The following is a 16,593-nucleotide window of genomic DNA, read 5'->3' as shown; positions in this document are numbered from 1 at the left end:
AGAGCACAAGGGTCCCTTGGGTCCTTGAGGCAACTGTTCTGGAGGAGGGCCCAAGAATCTGATTTCTCTCTTTTTAAAATTTTTTTAATAGACTTTATTTTTTAAAGCAGTTTTATTTTTTTTAATTCTTTTTTTTTTGAATTTTATTTATTTTTTATACAGCAGGTTCTTATTAGTTATCTATTTTATACATATTATTAGTTATCTATTTTATACATATTAGTGTGTATATGTCAATCCCAATCTCCCAATTCATCCCACCACCACCACCACCACCACTTTCTCCCCTAGGTGTCCATATGTTTGTTGTCTACATCTGTGTCTCTATTTCTGCCCTGCAAACCGGTTAGGAATCTGATTTCTAACAAGGGCCCCAGGCACAGCGGGAACTGGAGCAGGAGGGGGCAGAGGGCAGGGCTGGAGCTTTCCAGCAATGGTGAGGCCCTGCCAGGTGTGAGCATCTGAGCATCTCTCAGGCAAGCAAAGGGGGCAGGAAAACTCACTCAAGGGGGGCTAGAGGTGGGCCCACATAGATGCCACGTGACCCAGAACTCAAGGGCAGCACGGAACCAGGAACTTCAATTTCCCCAAACCTGGAGTCTCAGAAGCAAAACTGAAGGAGTCAGTAACCACCTACTACACGTTCAAGTGTAAACTGGCTAAAAAGCAAAGCTGCTGATGTAGGAACAGAAGAGAGCCACATTTACAGCCATCCTCAGCTGTCCACCTCGGGCACCTCCTAGGAGCTGCCTAAGCAGCACACAGAGAAGACCAGCCTTGTCACCTCAAAAGTCCAGCCTCTGGGCTTCGTCACCACTAGACTTGAGCTCCAGATCGCTCTCTTTCCAAGATTCCATTCTGAAAACACCATTTGCATCCATGAGGTTGCTGGAAAGAATGTGATTGGAGCTCTCATTTCTGAAGAGGGGACATGGCAGCATGTGGGAATGGAGGCCCGGCCTCCCCAGGTGACAAGCGGTGGGTGGGCCCTTCAGGTCTGATGTTAAATAATCAGGGCATGGCTGTCTTAGGGGTTTGCAGATTCACAGGCCTCTGATGTGTGCTGTTGGGCTTGATTTGTCTGCCAGCACTTTAAAATCAGGAGAGTTTACAAGAAAAGCCTCACTTCTGGCTTACCTTGGAAAATTTGTAATATCTGGACCAAGTTCCCTTAAGGCCACAAATGGTTGAAGCTGACCACCACGGTGGGGACATAGCTCAGCCTGTCCCTGGCCGGCCAGCCACTCCTCTGGCCACCACGGACATGTGTGTGTCCAGCGTCTGTCTTGCGTCTGCTGGAATCTCTGAAGGGGATTTGCTCTTCATCAGGAGCATCTGTGGAAGTAAATGTCCTGCTCTGTGGGGTGGCAGGGTCGGGGGTGGGGACCTGGGGGGGTGGTGAATGGAGGCTCTGAAATGCTTTCTGTGGGCAGGCAGGGCTCCTCCTTCAGAGCTTTAAAGAGAAGGGCTTGTTCTGAGATTCCCTTGGATGAAGGTGGATGCTCCCAGGGCCGTTGAGAGCCCCCAGGGCTCTCTGGGAACACACCGTGGCCGCTGCAGAAAACCACGCTGCTCCGGAGACTGGCCCCCCAGCCCAGTGGCGGGCAGGGCCGTTGTGGCCCTGGAGGTCTCTGAGGGGCTTTTTACAGCAGGACTCATCTGAGGACAGATGAGGGTTTTGACTTCAGCCCCCTCCGCAGGAGGGGAGGGGAGGGCCCACTTCCTGGAGGCCTGTCAGTGGCACAGCACGAGGTGCTGGGAGCCTGTTGGCAGAGTCCTGCTCTGCTTTCTGGGGCCATTTCTCATCTCCTGGGGAATATGAGGTGTAAATATTGGGGAGCTCATTTTCTATGGATGCTGGGGAAGCCATGAGCAAGAGGAAGAAAGGGGAGAGAGAAGAGAAGCCCCTCTCTGGAGGTTGTGTGTGTGTGTGGAGGGTCTCTGCCTAGAGCTCCCAAATCCGTGGAAAGTCAGGGGTCAAGCCAGCCAAGACGGTGGTGCCAGGGGGACCTGTGTGTCCCTATGAAGTCCCTGCACAGAATGTCCTCCCTCCAGTGCCTCCTGGTGGCCTGCTTTTGGGTACTGGTGGTGCCTTTTACCAAGGCAGATCATCTTGTTTGGGACACGTTTGCTGTCGTCAGTTGTTTATACCTTAGGGTTAATGAGTTTGTGGTCTTTGAAAGGAGGAAAATGTTCAGTGACCCTTTTACTTGCATCGGTGGGTTGTGGGGCTGGGTTTGGGGGTGCAGAGCAATCACCACACGGCACCTCGAGGCAGGACCCTCTGCTTGGCAGCAGGCATCTCATTTGTGCCCCTCATACCAGGCCAGCTCACATGCTTCCCTCTCCACATGACCGATTCATTTCAGTCTTTTGTTTGTTTGTTTTGTTGTGTTTTGGCTGCACCACACGGCTTGCGGGATCTTAGTTCCCCAACCAGGGATCGAACCTGGGCCCTCGGCAGTGAAAGCCCGGAGTCCTATCCACTGGACCACCAGGGAATTCCTTCTCGGTCTTCAAACTGCAAGTTCCAGGGATCCCCTTCACTCCCAGGCAGACCAGGATGGTTGGTCACCCTACTCCTTGTCCAGCTTGGCCCTGCCACTGTGTCCCAGGCCAGGAGCTGTGGTCCCCCCTGCAGAGGAGGCTGGACCCAAGGTCTCCAGAAATTCCCACTCTACTGACCCCATCCCCGGTTCTGTCTGCTCCCCAAGCACCTTCCCCTGCTGGGATGGGGTGGGCCACCCTTCTGAGCAGCAGCCCCAGGAGTAGGTGCAGTACCTCCCTCCCAGCTGCCAAGACGTGCAGGTCCCACCCCTGGGGCTAGAATAGGCGAGCCTTGTCCTTGGCAAACATCCTGCCTGCACCTCCCACCTGGGATCAGGCCAAAGGTTGGCTTCCCTACCAACCCCCACGGGGGATAGAACTGTCATCTTCAAGATGGCTCCTGGCCGGCTGCAGTTGGGTTCATGGTTCCCCACCATTCAAAGCACCCAGGAGGCCTGTCAGTATGCAAATGGGTACACAGTGACCTACCTGGGTCTTGCTCCTCGCTCCCTGGGCTGCAGCAACCCACTCAAGCGCTGACTCCATTGGTAAATCTGAGAAATGGGCTGGGAAGGCAGCTACGAGGGGCTGAAAGAGCAGGGCTTGGATGCCTGTGGTTCCACACATGTCAAGGCTGCAGGAGACAAGCCTGACCACACCTGGCATGGGCGCGTCCCCAGGAGCCCCCACCTCTCCGTCTGCCTGAGGCCAGGCCACACCTCCTTTCCCTGGAAGTTGGACCCCCTCATACCTGTGTACAGCACCCACCCAAGAAGTACAGCCTTCTGGGCAGGTGGCCGGAGAGCTAAGGCCTCACTGTGTGACCCTGGGCAAGTCACACCACTGCCCCTCCCACAGGCCCGTGATGTGCCCACCACACAGGACCAGGGCCACACGGGGCACTTTGCCACGGGGCGACCGATGTGATGGGGGAGGGGAGGTTTGTTGTGATTCTCTGCTGAGACTCAGCCATGGTGGTTCTGGACAGTGGTTCTGGGAGACTGACCCTGGGCTGGTGGCCCGAGGAAGGACTGGCAGGTCCACCCACCCATGTGGGATGGGCAAGGCCTCCCCTCGCAGAGGGCATGGGGCCAGTCACCCTCATCCACAGTCAGAAAAGTGAAAGATTTTATTCTGGGGAGAAGCTGACAAAAATACTCATCTGTGATATGGGGGTGGGGCCAGGGCTGCACTGGCCAGTATCCCCCAAGGCGGTGTAGGTCACCTGGGTCAGGAAGAGCTCTGCCTCATTTGGACACAGTCCTTGGAGAAAGAAGAGAAGTCAGGAGTGGTTGCAGGTGAGGAGCAGGGGGAGGGGGAGGCAGGGCTGGGGGACAACTGATGGGGAGGGGCAGGCACGCAGCATCCAGGACTCCTTTGGCTGCCGGTCCAGAGGACCCTCCTCCATGCCAGCACCCTGGCTCCCCCAGGGCGGACCCCCGGGCAGCTTGCCCACCCCACTCCCTGACTCGCTCCAGGAGCCTCTGGTGGATGTTGGGGGGAGCCAGGCCCCAAAACCATTCAGAGGGAAATTTTTTATTTTAGTCTTTGTGGAATGTGATAGAAGTATCAGAAGCACAGAAAGGGCAGAGGGCGCAACTGGACAACCTAGGGGGTGGAAAGGGAGAAAACGCGAAACAGGGAGAAGGGACCAGTAAACTGTCCAAGGGGCCGAAACCATGCCAGTCTGCAGGACCCGCCAGGCAGGTGTGAGCAGGCCGGCCTCTGAACCCCAAATCAGGATGCTTTGACCACCCCCCGTCCACCAAGTGCATAGGCAGTGAGCGCGGGAACCAAAGAGGCAGAAAGACGCCAAACAGGACAGAGCAGTCCTGGAGGATTCCAGGGCCCTTGCTCCAAGTGCCTCATGGATTAGCCAGAAGTAAATACAAACAATCGGGTTCTTTAAATATCCAACTCATAACAGTAATTACTGGTGGGAACAATCAACAGACAATAAAAAACCACGCACGCAATAAAATTTGGTTCCCATGAGAAAATTGGTCCTGGTAGAAATAATGGTCCCCAAAGAAAATGGACAGTGGCGTTAGCTGTAATTGGAACTGATTCTGATAAAATCATTTCAGCAAAATAAAAAGGAAAGTGATTGTTTTGAAAACCACTTTGTGTTGTATTGAAAATTGGTCAAGGAATTAAATTGGTTTAGTGGGAAATTCAATCTAGAAAGCTGTGTTCTCCATGAAACGCAGCATGAGAAGGATTGTGTTGCGGGTATTTATATGAGAGTTAAAACAGCTACTGGATCAAAATGAGTCCCTTACAGAGACCCTCCCCTAAGTCCAGGGCCCCTGCACCTTCCCCAGACTAGGCTCAGGGCAGGGTCTCCACCTGCTGGGGGGAGGGGGCGACGCTGGCGGTGCAGGCTTACAGCTTGGTGGGCTCCTTGGTGGACTGCATGCCGGCTCGGGACTCGAGGCGCAGAGGCCTTGGGTGCCCGGCAGGCCCTGGGGCCGGCTGGGGATCCTGCAGGGACGGCATCAGCTGTGGCAGCAGCGGCAGGGGAGGCAGAGACGGAGGCTGAGCTGGCATCGTCGGCTGGGGGCCTGAGGCGGCTGAGCCCATGCTGGTGTGGGGGTGCAGGGCTGCGGGGGGGCAGGAGAGACCCATGATGTGTCCCAGGAATGTTCTGGAGAGAGGCTGGCCCAATGGGGTCATCTTCTCCACTAAGGAGAAGAGAAGCCCCAAGACTGGAAGTGCTTCACCTCTGCTCACCCAGTCCAGGCACCTGACACTTCCTGGGTCTGGGGGGCGGCCCAAGATAAGTGAAACCAGAGGTGGACACAGAAGTGGAGCAGGGCAGCCGAGAGGACACAGGACTTGGAGTCCAGGATCTGGGCTTCGGCCCAGCTCTTGCATTCCCCAGTTCACGGTCGTGCGCCTCAGCTCCCCCACTTTAAAATGGGCTAGCTGTGCCCACCACAGCATCCTGGTTAACGGGATAAGGACTGGGTGAGATGAGAAGGGAGGTAGTGCTTTGTATGCTGTAAAGTGCTCTCAGATGCCTGGTACGTGGTGATGTGACCAGAGGAGTCATGAGCTCAGTTGCCCCCAACTTGGCTCACGGGCCCTCAGCAGAGAGGCCCGAGGGAATGAACAGGCTCCCTCATCCCAGCTCTGCAGCCAGCTGGACCCCAGGGGACAAACACCTGGCTTGGGCCCCAGGGATGGCTCCTGGGCCAGGAAACCTGAAGGGTAAAGGTGGAGCCCAGGACGGCTGGAGGCCCCAGCCAGGGGGCTGGGTGCCGGGGGGGGCCACTCGAGGGATCTTCTCTGGCCCAGGTCCGGGCAGGGCAGGTGAGATATGGATGAGGTGGGGTAGGAGAGCCCCAGGCTGGGACTGGGGGCCCAGAGACCCTGCCAGAATCCCAGCTGGGCCAGGTACTCACAGGGGTAGATGGCACCAAATAAGGCACTCGGGCGCGCACCCTCATAAGGCCTTCGAGCGGGGGGATGCGGAACCTTCACAGCTTGGTGGAAAAGAAAGGGGAAGAGACAGGAGCTGGTGGGGGGCGCTTCCAGGGCTCTGCCCCACCCTGGAGGCCCTTTCGTTCCGGTGGGACCTGCCCTGCTGCCCCCCGCCCCCCCACCCCCTGCCGCCTCTTCACACACCCAATCCCCACCCAGTCGTGCATGGAAGACCCTTCCTCCCTCCCCACCTTTGTGAGTCTAGAGCTTCTAAAGGCTGAGATGTCAGAAAAAGGCTTTTTGAAAGTAACTCAAGGCCAAGGAGGAGAGAGACATTATGTTAGCATGAAAAGATACAGGTGACGTGCTGGCCAGCCTGGCAGTTCTTCAGCTATTCCCACCAGGACCAAGCCACCACAGTGCCCCATCCCACCTTCCTGGCCTTCATCTTCTGTGCATGCACATTTTTTTGAGGTAAACTTCACATAAAATTAACCATTCAAAGTGAACAATTCAGTGGCATTAAGTGCATTCACAAGGCTGTGCAACTGCCATCTCCATCTGGTTCCAGAATACTTCATCACCCCCAAAAGAAACCTGTACCCATAAGGCAGTCACCCCCCCCATTCACCCCTCCCCCGAGCACCCAGCAACCACTAATCTGTTTTCTGTCTTCGTAATTTGCCTGTTCTGGACACATCATGGGAGGGGGGGTCACACAATATGTAGCCTTTGGAGTCTGGCTCCATCCTTCACTTTTGAACCCAAGGCGTCCCTTTCTCCCCGTCCAGCCAAGAGTCACCATGACCGGCCATCCAGACCAGAGACCACTGTACGAGGTGGGAACGTGCAGGGAAAAGAGGCCATGACAGTGAATATGCAGGAAGGACGGGGGGGTGGTGGTGTTGGGGGGTCGCAGACGGCTGAGCAGGGCACCAGGTCTGGAGGGGACGGGCCAGGCCTCCCACCTAGGACGAATTACAGGGGCACAAAGCTCCTTCCCATGCAGGACCCCGACGGTTCCTTCTGCTTGGAAGGCTCTGTCCTTCCCTGGCTGTCTCCTGACCTTCATTTTCAGAGAGTCCTTCAGACCACATGCTCCACAGGGACAACCCCTGGCCCCAGTCATTCTCTCCCCTATTTCCATGTTTCATCTTTTTTTTTTGGCCACACCGAATGGCTTGTGGGATCTTACTTCCCCAACCAGGGATTGAACCCGCGCCCTTGGCAGTAAAAGCACTGAGTCCTAACCACTGGACCGCCAGGGAATTCCCCATGTTTCATCTTATTCACTCGCTGAACTTACTCATTTCATTTCACCATCCTTTGTGGAGTAAAAACTCTAAGGGGGCAGTAACTTTACTTTGACCTCACCAGGTCTCTCCAGCGGCATCCAAAACACACATGGCACCAAGGAGGGCTAAGGACTGACCGCCTGAGTGACCAGGGCCATGTGGCAGCAGGAGGTGCCGTTTAGCTCTCCCTTTAAGAAAGAACTCATCGTTCAGTTCTGGGGAGCACAGGGAGCCGACAGCCTCCACCTGTTAGCACTCGGGGTCTGTTAGCATCTCTGGCCAACATGGGAGCACAGGGCCTGGCCATCTGCTGGGCAGTGTTTGCTTGGAAGGTCCCCACTGGGCTGGCCTGGACTTTATCAGGTCTGCACACTGTCTGAGGGTCTCTCTGCCTGCTCCCTCCCTTCCTCCTCTTTGTTAACGCCGCCCCATCCCAAACCTACTGCATTCCTAACTCTGTCTCAGGGTCTGCGCCCTGGAGGACCCAACTGACACAGGGGACCACACTGATTCCCCATTAGCCTTTGGGATCCAGGTAGCTTGGGTCATGTCCCTTGAACCTGAGCTAGGAACGACCTCCCATGTGCTTTGCAGGTTCGGGGTAAGAGCAAATGCCCAGTTGAGGATCACTCCCTGGTCCCCACTCTGATCACCGGTTGGCACCTGCATCCCTCCACAGGTCAGAGGTAGGACCTGCCAACCAGCCAACCAGTGAGACTGTCACACTGCTTCCCTCCAAGGTGAGGCACGTGAGCCTGGGGTACAGATTCAAAACCAAGACGCAGTGAGGCCTGGGAACCCAGCTCTGAGCCTGCACTCTCCTTGAAGGCCCCCAGACACCTTGGATGCAGAGGCCCAAACCCAAACTCGCCACCTGACCCCAATATCTGCTTCTCCCACGATCTCCTCCACTGCTTTCCCGCCTCTGCAAGAGCCAAAAGCCAAGCAGCTGGGAGGCTCCCGATGGGAGGGGATATTTGAGCCCTGGCAGATGAGAAAGGTTCTCCAGGGATTCCAGGCGGAGCACACGGCACATGCAGGGGCCCAGACGGGGGGAACAGCCTGGATCGTTGAGAGAGCAAGCAAGCAGTTCTGGGAGGCTGGAGGCAGGGAGCAGACGAGGCTGGGGCGGGGAGTGGCCAAGGGGCCCTGCAGATCAGCCAAGGAGATCGGACTCTGGGGACAATGCACCCCAAGACGTCCCTGCCTTAATCCCCAGAACCTGTGACTATGTCACCTTACATGGCAGAGGAGGCTTTGTAAATGTTATGAAGTTAAGGATCTTGAGATGGGGAAATGATCCTGGATTAACTAGATGGGTCCAATGTAATTGCAAGGTCCTTATGAGGGGAGGCCAGAGGGCCAGAGTCAGAGAAGGAGATGTGAGGACAGACGCTGAGGTCAGAGAGATGCACTTTGAAGATGGCAGAAGGGGCCACGAGCCAAGGAATGTGGGAGGCCTCTGGAAGGACACGGAGTCTCCCCTTGAGCCTCAGAAGGAACCAGCCCTGCAGACACCTCGATCTTAGTTAGCCCTGTTAAGATTCACTTCCGATTTGACCTCCAGAACTAAGATAAAATAAACTTGGATAGTTTTAAGCCCCTGTTTGTGGTAATGTTACAGCAGCCATAGGACACTCACCCTGCAGGGTCCTGAGCGGGGGAGGGGCCTGGTCAGGAGCGGGTTTGAGGCCATTCACTCAGTGCTGGTGAGGACGGTGAGGCTGGTGAGGCATCTCCCCCTCCATCTGCGCCCCTGCTGCCTCTGCCTACCTGAGCCCTGCCTGTACTCAGCCCCCCTTCCATTGAGACCTCTGTGGAAGTCCAGCCTCATGCTGGGGGCACTGCTTACTAGGGATCAAGGGTTCCTCTGCCTGGCCTGAGATCCTGACCACTGTGCAGGCATCAGGAGGGCACAGGCTGGCTGGACGGCCCTTGGTGGCCCCGTGGGCAAAGGATGGATGGATGCATCTGGGACCAGGCTGGACCTGGGAGGGGGGCTCACATCAGCTAGTTTAGGTTTAGATACTGAGTGTGTTTTGGAGTAGAATTTTCTTTTGAGTAAAAAATGAGCAATAAGACAAACTGGTCAAAAGATCCAGCCACAGGTGGGTTTCGAATTGATTCCAATTTCTAGTTCGACTTTGTGGCCCCCAAGCAGGATAAAGCAATTGAGGCATCCTGATCCACTCCTGCTTTGCTGCATGGGTCTGGAGAACAAACAAGCCCTGGGGAGAAGAGCCCCTCGCTCTGGATGACAGCCCTGGGGAGCTGGGTGGGGACGCCATCCGATGGATGACTGGGGACGAAGGTCGGGTCTGTAGATCATCCTGACCCCTCCACCAAGGGTGGGCTCCCGGCAAGCGGCCCTCACCCGCTCATTTGTGCAACGCCTCACCGGCTGGTGCAGGGTGAGAGGAGGCAGTGCAGGGCCTGGCAAGAAGTTGAGCTCATTAAATATTGGCCACCATTGCTGTTATCCTGCCTGGTGATCCCAGGGGCCCAGCCTGAGTCTCTTCTCGACAGCACCTGCGGCCGGGGGCATCATCCAGGTGGAGCCATTAACACTGCAAGGGCCACATCCGTGCCCCAGGGGGAATGCAGGGTTCAAGATGGTGACCTGCCCCCTGGAGCAGGGCAGGGGCCTGTAGTGGGTTGAATGGCAGCTCCCCAAAAGATGTGTCCCCCTGGAACCTGTGAATGTGACCTTGTTTAAAGAAAAGGTCTCTGCAGATGTAATTAAGTGAAGGATCTTCAGATGAGGGCATCTGAGTTAAGAGACAGAAGAGGAGGAGACACAGGGAGAAGCCACACGGAGAAGCCACACGAAGAAGGAGGCAGAAACGGGGGTGATGCAGCCACAAACCCAGGAATGCCTGGAGCTCCCAGAAGCTGGAAGAGGCAGAAAGGATCCTCCACTAGGGCCTTCGGAGGGAGAACGGCCCTGCCAACACCTTGATTTTGGATTTCTGGCCTCCTGTACTGTGAGAGTTAATTTCTATTGTCTTAAGCCACCCAACTGGTGGTCATTTGTTGCAGCCCCGGGTCACTAAAGCAGGGTGCTGTCCTCTCTATCCAGCACACCCAGTAAAAGAGTCCCCTTTCCTTTGCTTAGGTGTCTGGTGGTTGTTCTCAAGTCAATGGAGGAAAAGTGGGGTGAGGAAGGACACCATGGGCGGAATTTAACCCCCTGACCACTTTGTGGCTCCTGGACCAGCCCCAGTAGGGCAGTGTGTGGAACCCCTCTTCCCAGAGCGGGGTAACCTCAAAGGGGCAGGCAGAGAAGGTATTGCTGGCCCAGTGCTGGAGTTGAGTCCCGGGGTCCCTGGTCGGAGCCAGCTAGAGCCAGGGCCTCGACACTGCAGTAACCAGAGCAATTCATTCCACGTCTCCCTCTGGCCCAACCCTCCCCAACCCGTGACAATTAGGACACAGGCCTCCAGTCTGTCCTGGCGTCCTCCTCATCATGCCCAACCCCAGCCTGATCTCCCCACTCCAGGTAGACTCACCTTCCTGAGTTCCTAAGTGTGCCTGCCTTCCATCCACCACAGGGCCTTTGCACCTCTATTCCCTCCCCCTGGATCACTCTCCTCCCACCTGATCCCTTCATCCAGCTAAGCCTTATTCCCTTTTCAGAGGCCTCAGGACAGCAGTCTAGGACCTCCTCCTTGAACTAGTGTCCCTTGTCACAACTCTCCCATCACCACCCAGCATTCCTTCTCTGGGGAGGCCATCCAGTACCCCTCCCCAGCATCCCTTGTCACAAGCTGTCCCAGTACAGTGCCTGGCATACAGCAGGATCCCATGTTTGCGAGTGGCTGTGTGAGGAGCCCCCAGTCACAGATGTTGCCGGCTCTGGGCCCCGCCTGCACCACACTGGGCCTCACAATGCCCAGCAAAGGCACGACACGGGGCAGGGGTGCCCAGGAAGGCCTGACGCTCCTCACCTGCCAGCTCCTTCTCTGCGCCGGTCAGAGGCCGCACCCTGTCCTTGCTGTTCATTCGGCCCTTGTACAGGATCCCGTCCGCTCCCAGGATGTCCACCTCGGCCTGTTGGGCAGCCCGGGCCCCGGGTAAGGGAGTGTTCACAGAGGCAGCAGGGCCTGGCTTCCCCCAGGGTTGCCCACCGCCAGGGGCTGCAGCCTGACTCACGGAATCATAGTCCAACAACTCGGGGTCCCCGTAGGGGTAGACTGTCGACAAGTTACATGATTTGAAATCAAGGTTGGCGTCATTTCCGGGGCCGTCACCCCAGTCCTGCGGGGAGCCCAGTGAGTCCAGGCTCCCCTCCGGGGCTGCAAGGTTCTGGAGCTTCTGCAGCTGCTGCTGTTCCCTGGGGCAGGGCAGGGGCGTCAGCAGCCACTTGGAGACCCCTCCGCCCCAGAGGAGCCTCAGGTTGGGTCCGAGGGCCTGGCCAGTAGCGAGGGAAGACTGGAATTTCTTCCAGCTTCAGCTTGGGTGATGCAGCCGGGCAGGCCTGGGGCCTGGTGTGTGGATACAGACAGGCACCATCGGGGCAGAGGGGAAAATTGAGACCCGTGTTCTCCCAGACCTGGAGTCCTGGTCTCGCCTGCCAAATGCAGGCTCTTAACTTCTTTTTTTTTTTTTGGCCACGCTGAGCGGCATGTGGGATCTTAGTTCCCTGACCAGGGATCAAACCGGCGCCCCCTGCAGTGGAAGTGCAGAGTCTCAACCACTGAACTGCCAGGGAAGTCCCTCTTAACCTCTCATCCCAAGAGGGAGTCAGGCGAGTGAGGGTGGGGGCACCGGGCACAGGCCCCCATGTCCCTCCCCTTCATGTGGCTGTGGCTGCTATTCAGCCATCACTCCACGCCTGGCCAGACGTACCCTCGGGCCTGGGGGCCTGGGAGCCAGAAGCACCCATGAAGCTGTGGGGTGTCAGGGGATGAGGGGCAGGGCTGGGGCCCAGGGAGATAGCCGGGGGCAGAGGAAACCTGCAGGTTTAGGTGCCAGAGCCCGCCACTCACTAGCTGTGAGACCTCAGGAGCGTTGCTCAAACTCTTTTAGCCTCGGTTTCTTCAACTGTGAAATGGGATGATAGCAGAATGACCTCAGAGGTAAGGTGTAAGGATTCAATGAGGTCAGGTCTGTCAAAGAGGTTGGCACAGTGCCTGCCCGGCCGCAGCAAGCCCCACGGAGGACCCAGGGTCATGACTCACTTCTTCCAGCTGGAAGCAGGCTCATCAACCCTAGCTCACAGGGGGGTGTGAGCTTTAAATGAGAGACCCTCCCTCCCTTAACAGTTCTTGGCCCATGACAGATGCCCAGTAACCTGTCTGTTCCTCGCCCCATGAGCACCTCACGTGCCCGTCTGCAGCCCCACCACCCAGGACGGCTCCCCTGCAGACGGCTGCAGTGCCCCGGACCGCCTTTGCATCTTGGAACTGGAGTTTGCGTCTCTGTTGGCGCCCGGACCCCCACCTGCTCACCTCACCTGTTGCCACTGCAGGTACTCGTAGCTGTTGGCGCTGGCCGGCCGCAGCCGCGACAGCAGCCGGGCACTGCGGATGGTGATGAGTTGCCTGTGGAGGACAAGAGTTAAGTGGGAGGCGCACGTGGCCAGCAGAGGGCCCAACTTCCACCTCTTCCAGGAAGCTCGCCCTCAAACACGGCCTTACCTCTAGAAAGATCCACAGCATGGGGCCACCATCCTCTTCATAAATCATAAAGAACAGTTGTTCTGATAATAAAAGGAAAACCCCCGAACAGATGAGTCCTAGAAGTGGGATGCAGGTTGGAGGTTGGCAGGGGTGGGGGAAGGGGGATGGGGAATGATTGCTTATGGGCACGGGGTTTCCTTCCGGTGGGTGGAAAGGTTCTGGCACTAGATTGAGGTGGTGGCGGCACAATATTGTCAATGTACTAAATGCCCCTGAACTGTTAACTTTAAAATGGTTAATTTATATTATGTGTATTTGACCTCAGTACAAGAAATAAAAATAGTAAAACATCAGCCTTCTGAGGAGCTGGAACCGTTCTACATCTTGATCTGAGTGGTGGTTCCCAAGGTGTGTACACATGTAAAAACTCATCCAGTTGTGAAACAAACGTTTACATACTTTACTGTGTGCGTGTTAAGCCTCAATAAAAATTTAAAGTCATGCATATTGTCAGCATTTTAGAAAGTAAAGAAAAACACAAAGAAATCACTGTAATCACTGTAATCAAATATTTTGATATGTGTCCTTCCAGTATTTTTCTATGTTTGTGTTTGTTTTTTTTTTTAACAGAAATAGGATCATAACACACATCCTACTTGGTTTTCTCATTTAAGTTACTGCAAACATTTTCCAGGTCATTAAACATTCTTTTGTGACTGTGCCATCCAATATGGCAGCCACTGGCCACATGTGGCTATTTAAATTAACTAAATTTATTTTTAAATTTTTTTAATTTTAATTTTTATTTACTTATTTATTTTTGGCCACTCCGTGCGGCATGTGGGATCTTAGTTTCCCAACCAGGAATAGAACCCATGCCCCCTGCAGTGGAAGTACAGAGTACTAACCAATGGACCACCACGGAATTCCTCATATTAACTAAATTTAAATAAAATTTAAAATTCAGTTTCTCTGTCTCATTAGCCATCTTTCAAGTGCTCCACAGTCAAATGTGGCCAGTGGCTACTTCACTGGACAGCACAGCTATGGAACATCCCCCCCAATCTCAGAAGGTTCTACGTAAGGCCTTCCTCTACGACTTGCCTTATTGGCTGACGTGAACGTACTGCAACTCACTCACCACTTCAGGTCGTTTCCTTTCCTCTTTTTTTGAAAAAAAAATATTATGGGGCAGGGAGGAATAAATTAGAAGTTTGGGATTAACACATACACACCACTATATATAAAATAGATAACCAACAAGGACCTACTGCATAGCACAGGGAACTCTACTCAATATCTTGTAATAACCTATAAGGGAAAAGAATCTGAAAAACTGTGTGTATGTATATGTGTATATATATATATATATATATATATATATATGAATCACTTTGCTGTACACCTGAAACTAACACAACATTGTAAATCAACTACACTTCAATAAAAATATTATAAATAATGCTGCGATTTTGAAAGAAAAATTCTGGCTGTATCTCCCAACATGGCCAGGTGTGGGGTGGTGAGCGTCACGGGTCACCAGGAACAGGCTAGCAGCGCAGAGGCCATGGGCACTGCAAGATCCTAGGTGTGTCCACACAGTGGGATATTATTCAGCCATAAAATGGAATGAATCACTGACACAGGCTACAATGCAAATGAACCTTGAAAACATCATGCTCAGTGAAAGAAGCCAGACACACAAGGCCACATATTGTATGATTCCATTTATACGAAACGTCTACAACAGGCCGATCCGTAGAGACAGTGAGTAGATTGGTGGTTGTCAGGGGCTGGGGGAGGGGAATGGGAGTGAGTGCTGATGGGTCAGGGTTTCCTTGGGGAGATGGAAATATTTTGGAATTAGAGGTGAATGTGCACTAAATCCCACTTTAAAATGGTTGATTTTATAAGTGAACTTCACCTTGATAAATAAACAAAAGTACTAGACTATAAAAATATGTGCAAGGAAGTCCCACAAAGTTCAGCTTTTCCCCAGAGTTTCCTTTCATCCTTTTCCTTTTGGAGTTGACCCTGCCCCTGGACACAGCGGGCACCAGAGAGGGCTGGTGAAGGGAGGGATGCTAGTACCTTGCCCAGGTCGGGGGCTAATGAAATGATGTGTACAGAACGGTGTACACGGATGTACATGTCACGGACGATTCCCGGCGGTACTCACGGGCTGGTCATCATCTCCACGGGCCGGTGGCAGGAGATGCATTTCACCCGCTCAGTTTCCTGGAAGACACCCAGCTCCGTCAGCTGCTGCGCCAAGCCAGGCCCTGCAAGGCCACCCCTGCCCCAGGCAGTGCTTGCGCTGGAGGCTGCAAGTCCATCTATGCCTCAGGGTCAGGGCTTCCCCCACATCCTACTCCCGCTGGCCCAGCCCCTGCGCTCAGCTCAGCTCTACTGGCCCCCCTGACCCCCATGTGCGGCCACTTGGGGCAGCAGTAGGGGTAAAAGTGTGTTTAGTTTCTCTCCTCGCCCCAAACACAAAGGAGGTCTTTAAAACCAGGGAAAGCTACTCTTCACAGTGGACATTTGGGAGCATGAGGGGTGATCTGAGGACAGGAGCCCCCCCAGGAACATCGAGTCCCTCTGCCTGGGGCTCTGTCTGGAGGGGGTGGGGGCCCGGCTCTAGTCCCAGATCTGCCCAGGCTCCCTCTGGGGAGCCCCTTCCCTCTCTGAGCCCAGGTTTCTTCACATGAGCACCTGGAGCCCCCTCTGCACTCAAGGGCAGGCCTGCCCACCTCTGAGCCCCTGGGTGCTCGCAGCTCCATCCCCCACCCCAGCAGCTGGAAAGCCCTGCCCCCTCTCTCCACAGGTCCACAGGTCTGGAATCCTTCCTCCCAGAGTTCAGAATCCACTGGGATACCTCTCTTGTTTCCTCTCTGGAAAGAGAGACCCCTAGACTCTGGGAGCTGCACCCCTATCTGGGAGAGGCTCACTTCCTAAAGCCGGCAGCGCGGTCGGGGTCGAACCGGAAGTCTTCAACCAGCAGCTTCCTGACTACTTTCCAGACCTCATCCACGTCTTTCTTCAGATTGTCCAAATCACTGGGAACCAGCTGTGAACAGTCAAAGGGAAGAAAAGAGACTTTAGTCAATTAATTCACACTCTGCCTTGCTCCAGAAAAGGATTTGCAGCAACCTGCAAAGTTATGTAGAGTGTAACAAGATTAATCAAGAAAAGTGAAGTGGTGAAGGAAAGGGAAAATGACAACGCTTGGGTTAAGGCTCGGACCCGTAATGCATGCTCTTGCTGGAAGGGAGCTGCAAAGTGAGCTTCCCGGCAGCCAAGGCAAGGAAACACCGTCAGTTACTGCCTCCAAAAGACAAACCAACCCCACTGCTACTCTGAGTGCAGGCCTGCAGGCCCGAGAAACATTCTCCTGATGGTTCCAAGACACCTGACCTTCACGCATTCAACACCTATTTAATGAGCGTAAAGTGTATATTCAATGGCTTTTAGTACATTCACAGAGCTGTGCAACCATCACCACAATAAGTTTTAAAATGTTTTCATCATCGCAAAAGAAATCTCATACCCCTTAGCAGTCACCTTTCTTTTTGTCCCAAACCCCCAGGCGTAGGCAACCACTAATCTACTTTCTGTCTCTATGGATTTGCCTATTCTGGACACTCCATATAAATGGAGCCACACAATCTGTGTCCTTTTGTGTCTGGGTTCTTTCATTCAGCATC

General features: G+C 54.5%; 1 protein-coding gene across 1 annotated transcript in view; it reads right to left on the bottom strand.

Annotated features, from left to right (window-relative positions):
- Positions 1 to 1,415: 1,415 nt before the first annotated feature.
- The window catches only part of C15H16orf96 (chromosome 15 C16orf96 homolog), a 41,273-nt gene continuing 26,095 nt past the window's right edge, over positions 1,416 to 16,593 (bottom strand). Inside the window, 8 exon segments of the mRNA XM_036826766.1 lie at positions 1,416 to 3,810; positions 4,937 to 5,150; positions 5,955 to 6,035; positions 11,216 to 11,318; positions 11,421 to 11,601; positions 12,719 to 12,811; positions 15,069 to 15,127; positions 15,834 to 15,956. Coding sequence (XP_036682661.1) covers positions 3,795 to 3,810; positions 4,937 to 5,150; positions 5,955 to 6,035; positions 11,216 to 11,318; positions 11,421 to 11,601; positions 12,719 to 12,811; positions 15,069 to 15,127; positions 15,834 to 15,956 — 870 coding nt within the window. The 3' untranslated portion in view covers positions 1,416 to 3,794.

Source organism: Balaenoptera musculus, chromosome 15 (genome assembly GCF_009873245.2).
Source record: "Balaenoptera musculus isolate JJ_BM4_2016_0621 chromosome 15, mBalMus1.pri.v3, whole genome shotgun sequence".
NCBI lineage: Eukaryota > Metazoa > Chordata > Mammalia > Artiodactyla > Balaenopteridae > Balaenoptera > Balaenoptera musculus.
Note: the sequence above shows the minus strand (reverse complement) of the source record. Positions and strands in the feature narration are given on the sequence as shown.